Source organism: Fusarium phalaenopsidis (assembly GCF_050370095.1).
Source record: "Fusarium phalaenopsidis strain FUZ10S chromosome Unknown contig_32292, whole genome shotgun sequence".
Lineage (NCBI taxonomy): Eukaryota > Fungi > Ascomycota > Sordariomycetes > Hypocreales > Nectriaceae > Fusarium > Fusarium phalaenopsidis.
Genome location: NW_028145410.1, coordinates 1,105,289 through 1,111,983, shown reverse-complemented (window position 1 = coordinate 1,111,983; position 6,695 = coordinate 1,105,289). Strand labels below are relative to the sequence as shown.

The window sequence follows — 6,695 nt, the reverse complement described above, 5'->3', positions numbered from 1 at the left end:
ATATTACTATCTTATAAGGAATCTAAATAGATTTTTTAAAAAGTTAATATAATATAATAATATATATATATAGCAAGTGCACCAGATAAGCAAGTGCACTACTATACTATATTACTAAAAATAGCTTACCCTAGACTTCTTAACTTTTTCTATAAAATAGCTATAAATATAAAAAAAGTATTTTTATAAATCTAATATTTTAAGAAATCTTAAGATAATTTTTTTTAGATTTTTAAAAAAGTCCCTTTATAGAGAACTAGCTAAGTATATAATATAAATAAGCTTATTTCTAAACTACCTTATAAAGGATTTCCTTAGAATTTTTTAGAGAATTATATAAGATTATATAATATATAAATAGTATTTTATTAAAATCTTACTAAATTTAAGTAAGATCTTAAATTTTAAGGTATTTTTTAATTTTCTCTTTTTAAGTAAAAATATAAGTAATACACTCGCTTGTCCGGTACACTCGCTATACATATACGTTATGCTATATAATAGGTATAATAGTAAGTTTATACCTATTTTAAGCTATATTTTAAATTTTAAAGGTTTTTTTAATTTCCTCTTTTAAGGTAGAAATACATCTATCTCACTTGCTTATATGTCTTACTCGCTTATTTATCTCACTCGCTGCTAGGGTCGGACCGGAGCTTATGCAGCTAAGGTGAACTAGTTGATTAAATATCTAAGACTAAGGAAGGGAGAGAAAAGGAAAAGAACTAGCTAGGACCTCGCTGCGGGTTTTGTGCAGGGCTCGCATCGGGGCTACAGAGAAGGATTTCTCCGGTCTTAGTTTTTCCAGGGGGAAACAACCTTCCTCACGGGTTCGCCCATAACACTCGCGTATCTATTATACTCGCTTATTAAGTATATTATAAGCTTATTTATAATAATATAAATAATATATATAATAAGTAAGTAAATTAAATAAGTAAGTAAATTAAAAATCTTAATTTTTTTTTCTTAAATATAATAAAAATATTATAAACTATTTAATTAATAAAAACTACTTACTATACTCTTCCCTAGATATCTTAATTACTATCTAATAAGTCCTTATATTATAACTAGGCTTACTATAGATATTATAATACTAAACCCTTAATTATACTAACTATACTTAACTACTACTCCTTAATAATTCCGCCGCTACCTAAGCATTTATATCTATTTAATTAATTACTTACCTTCCTTCTTCTATAGTTATTACCCCTCTTTTTTATAATTAGGTTCTTTTTATACTCTAGCGCTAGCTTAGTATCTTATTTACCTCTTAAAGGTCTTAGACCTTAGATCTTAATAAGGCATTCTTATGCATTATTGCCTTTATTCCCTTTGCAAGAGACTTTAAAGCTCTTAGAATTAACTCTAGAGAGCTACTTTTATGCCTTTTAATTTATCTCTCGAGGTATTTAGACTAAGATCTAGCCTTAAGCATAGTCTTTGGGGTCTTTAAGACCTAAGGGGTTAAGGGGCTAGCTACCTCCTTAACTGGCGTTAGAGTCTATAGCTATATATTAAGCTTTAAGATTATATTTTCGGGGTCAAAAGAAATAAACCTAGCTCCTTTAAAAGCCCCCTTAATATTTCTTTCTATTATAATAGCCTTATATATAGCGTAGAAGGCTAGAAAGAACTTAGTCTTAGAAACATAGGTAATAAAGCATCTAATTAGACGCTCTATTTCTCGACTATAAGCCTTCTTTAGCACGCTAAAGCACCCAATGTCAAGGGGCTAGAGCAAATAGGAGGAATAAGGTAGTATACAAAGCTAGATAATCTTCTTTTCCTCGTAATATCTCTCGAATTTAATAGAGTGGTGACTTTCATAGCCATCAAGGATCAAGAGACAATAAGAACCAACTAATCGATTAGTTATATGCTGGTCAGAGTGCTTGAGCCACTCGAGACCGGTCTTATTATCCATCCAGCCATTTTAGGTCATTACAATAACCCAATCGCCCGGGAGGTTACTTTTATTAAACAATTCAACTGCGCTAAAAAACAGGGCGCGCCACTAGTTTTCAGCACGATCGCAATTGCTCCTCTTATTCAACATAAGTAACGTACATGTATAGCGAGTGCACCGGACAAGCGAGTGCACCACTATACTGTACCGCAAAAAATAGCCTATCCTATACTTTCTAACTTTTTCTATAAAATAGCTATAACGTATATGATAAGCGAGTATCACAGACAAGCGAGTGTCACAAAAATCCCTCACCTTATATCTCCTTCATTTGATCAATTGATTCTCAACCACCAAGCATATCAGGGCCTAATACTAAGGCTAGAATCCTTCTAGCTCTTCAAGCCCTCCAAAATAACCCAAAACTAAGTATCCGACGCGCCGCAACGATATACACAGTTCACTATCATACCTTACATTGCCGGCAGCAAGGCATCTAGTCTCGACGCAATACTATCCCTAATTCACGCAAGCTATCTAATCTAGAAGAAGATATCCTTATTTACTTCATTCTTAACCTAGATTCGCGAGGATTCCCCCCACGGCTACGTAGTATAAAAGAAATAGCTAATTAATTGCTTACTAACCGCGACGCGCTACTAATTAGCACGCATTAGGCTCATAACTTCGTTAAGCAGCACCTAGACCTTAAGACGCGTTTTTTTCGTAAATACGACTACTAGAGAGCTAAGTACAAAGATCTAACTATTATCCGCGATTAGTTTTAGCTTATAGCAAATATAATCGCAAAGTATAGCATCCGATTAGATAATATCTATAACTTTAATGAGACTGGCTTTCTTATGGGCATGATTATAAGCGGAATGGTTATTATAGGCTTAGAAAGGCGTTTAAAATTAAAATCAGTGCAGCCTAGAAACCGGGAATGGATTACAGTCATTTAAGCGATTAATACGAAAGGCTAGGCGATCTAGCCGTTTATTATCGGCGCGGGCTAATATCACCTCGCTAACTATTACCGAGAAAGCAACCTCCCGGGCGATTGGGCCATTGCGATGACCCAAAATGGCTAGACTGATAACGAGACTGGTCTTAAATGGCTTAAGCACTTTGACTAATGCATAACCAATCGATCAATTAGTTCTTATTATCTCTTAATCCTTAATAGCTATGAAAGTTATTACTCTATTAAGTTTAAGAGATATTATAAGGAAAAGAAAATCATCCGGCTTTATATGCCACCTTATTCCTCTTATCTACTCTAGACCCTTAATATTAGGTGCTTTGGGCTACTTAAGAAGGCTTATAGTTAAGAAATAGAGCATTTAATTAGATGCTTTATTACTTATATTTTAAAGACTAAGTTCTTTCTAGCCTTCTACGCCGCATATAAAGCTACTATAACGGAAAGAAATATTAGGGGGGCATTTAAAGGAGCTAGCTTTATTCCTCTTAACCTAGAAACTATGGTCTTAAAGCTTAATATGTAGCTATAGACGCTAACGCCGGTTAAGGAGGCAGCTAAACTATTGACCCCTTGGGCTTTAAAAACCCTAAAGACTATGCTTAAGGCCTAATCTTAGTCTAAATACCTTAAAAGATAAATTAAAAGGCACTAAAGTAGCTCTCTAGAGTTAATTCTTAAAGCATTAAAGTCTCTTATAAAGAGAACAAAGGCAGTTATATATAAGATAGCTCTCGTGAGGGCAGAGGTCTAAGACCTTTAATAAGCAAATAAGATACTAAGCTAGCGCCAGAGGGCAAAAAGGACTAGACTATAGAAAAGAGGAGTAATAATAATAGGGGAATAAAGGTAAGTAATTAATTAAATAGATATAGATGCATAGGTAGCGGCTAAATTATTAAGGAGTAGTGGTTGAGGGAGGTTAGTTAGACTAGGTATTTGGCGCTATGGTGTTTACGGCAAGCCTAGGTATAATGCAAGGACCTATTAGGTAGTGATTAAGACGTCTAGGGAAGAATATAGTAAGTAGTTTTAATTAATTAGATAATTTATAGTGTTTTTATTATAGTATTTCTAAGAAGGGTTAGGATTATTATAATACTTACTTATTTGTAATACTCGCTTATTATATATATTAAATATAAAAAAAGTATTTTTATAAATTTAATATCTTAAAAAATCTTAAAATAATTTTTTTAGATTTTTAAAAAAAATTCCTTTATAGAGAACTAACTAAGTATATAATATAAATAAGCTTATTTTTAAACTACCTTATAAAGGATTTCCTTAGAATTTTTTAGAGAATTATATAAGATTATATAATATATAAATAGTATTTTATTAAAATCTTACTAATTTTAAGTAAGATCTTAAATTTTAAGGTATTTTTTAATTTTCTTTTTTTTAATAAAAATATAAGTAATATACTCACTTGTCTGGTGCACTCGCTATATATATATGTTATTTAATATTATAATATATATAATAAGCCTAGGTATAATATAAAGACTTATTAAGTAATAATTAAGATATCTAAGAAAAAATCTAATAAATAGTTTTAATTTATTAAATAATTTATAATATTTTTATTATAATTATTATTATAAAGGTTAAGATTTTTAAGATACTTATTTATCTAAGATACTTACTTATTAAGTATATTATAGCTTTTACAATAAGTTATTATTAATTACTGCCCTAGTTAAGATTTAAGCTAATTGCCCCTTACTAAAGGCCTCAACCCTATCACCCGAGCATGCCTTCCCATCCTTCACACCATAGGCCACAGCGTCGACCTTTGACGCTACTCCCTCTAAGACCTTGGCCAGCCTCCATCCGTCGAAGTCACCCACTGGGACCCTCAGTGGAACAAGTAAAAAGAGGAGGAAAGGTATACCGATGGAGGGCCCAATCATCTTTGCCCAGAACTCCACGAGATACAACCAACGCTCTCGACCATCGGCGGGCTTGAATCGCTCACTGTTGCTCATCCCTATGGCGCCAACAAAGAAGGTTCGGACAAGGACAGCCTGCAATAGGGAGATCCATAGGAGCCAGCGGGAGCGCAAATTCGTCGCCTTCTTGAGTAGGCACGTAGCCGAGAGCATCATCCCAGATGTATTGCCGAGAAACCGGGTGTTGCTGAGCGATGCGTTGGGTTCGCTGGTTTTGACCATGACCTCTAGAGAGAGGTTCCAGACGACTTGGTCGAGCGTCAGGGTGAAGCCGAGGTTGATGAAGAGACACCCAACAGTAAAGGCATAGGCCTGGCTGTCTGTGCCGGCCGTTGTATCCTGAGACTTGAGATAACCCACAAGACACCCCGTTGCGACTATGGTCAGTATCATACCAACAATCATGGACTTTAACTTTGCGAGGATTTGTAGACCAGGAACATGCTCCTTGGTGAGTTTAGAAACCCTGGATGCATCCGTGGGCTTGTCAAGAAAGTCTGCGACGCTGCCTGTTGTCGCTATAGAGCCCCCCGGCACAACGGCAACGTATGGTTCGTAGGCACGCTGCAGAGCTTCCTGGTCATACCCAGCACTGAAGGCCGCCCATGGCGGGAGGCCAACACACGCGAGCCCGAGAGCCACGGCAGCAGTATGCACGATGACCGCCACCGCGATCATGTGCCCGGCCCTTTGCACCTCGACGTTTGCGTGATACTGACCCGGGATGTATCCTGTCTTCCTGAGGTGGACGGTGAGCTGCGTCACGGGGACCGCGACCAACGTACCCCCTCGCAGTAAAAGATATCCCCCGGCCACCGTGAGCTCCCTCCCTGACAGCGAGCCCATGAACAGCCGCAGCATCACTCGGAAGAGGCTGAGGTTGGCGGCGCGGATGTTATTGCCGGACACGGATCCACGGAGCGCCCTCAGTGAGATGCGGTGCCAGCAGCGCTCCACGAGGGCCTCATTGAAGACGGTTGCAAACATGAAGAAAGTGGCTGCGAATGCATAGACCATGCGCATGTTGTCGTGCTCAACGGTGTCACCGGCATCCTCCATTGCCAAAAGAATGGCGCCGGCGCTAACGAAAGAAGTAAGGGTGCATACCCAGAAGATGAGCGGTGCCCAGTCGACCTGATGTCTAGAAGGGAGGGTTGGCTCGTCTACCTGGAAGGCTTGGGTGATCGCGGGTTGCGACTCTGATTTACCCTGCTCAATATTCATAGTGTCCTGTGATATGCGGGATGGACTCGAGACTCGCAGCCTGGCGAAGGGACAGAGAATAAGATAAGGGGCGATATCCACGTCTATTAATACCGACAATGCCTAGTCCCGTGGATTAGCATTAGATGCCTGGACCCAAGGCCAAGCCTTGGTATTGAGCTCGGATACATGCGACTGAATCAATCCTGAAAGTGCTAAGATGCTAGCGTAACAATTGACGTTGACTGCAAGTTGTAATTCGAAGAGATTTGAAAAGCCAAGACATAATCTGGCATGGTGGCGTCGCCCCCTTGATACCAATTCTCGACAACATTGGAACGTGAACTTCAAAAGAACCAACATCTTGCGCGAACATGAGCACATTTAGCCTGTGTAAGACCGACAGGAGGATGTCCCATCGACTTTAGGCTCTTGCTAGACAGCCCTCTTCCCACGGAGTCGGTTGAGCTGAGTCGCCTCGATTTGGATCCGACCAACACCACAGCCTGCTTTTCAGCTTGATGCATCACCGCCACAAATTCCCCGTGACCCACATTCTCAGTCACACAGCCCAAAGCTGAACCACCAAGAGGCTCTTGGCGCTTACGGTGTAGCTGGTGGTTTGCCTGCCAAGCAC

At 38.4% G+C, this 6,695-nt stretch overlaps 1 protein-coding gene across 1 annotated transcript; it reads right to left on the bottom strand.

Annotated features, from left to right (window-relative positions):
- Positions 1 to 4,609: 4,609 nt before the first annotated feature.
- Positions 4,610 to 6,079, bottom strand: LRP88_04662 (uncharacterized protein; the record flags this gene model as incomplete). Its single annotated transcript, XM_083241233.1, has 1 exon — positions 4,610 to 6,079. The coding sequence occupies one exon, from the start codon at positions 6,077 to 6,079 to the stop codon at positions 4,610 to 4,612; it is 1,470 nt and encodes a 489-aa protein (XP_083102381.1).
- Positions 6,080 to 6,695: the final 616 nt, after the last annotated feature.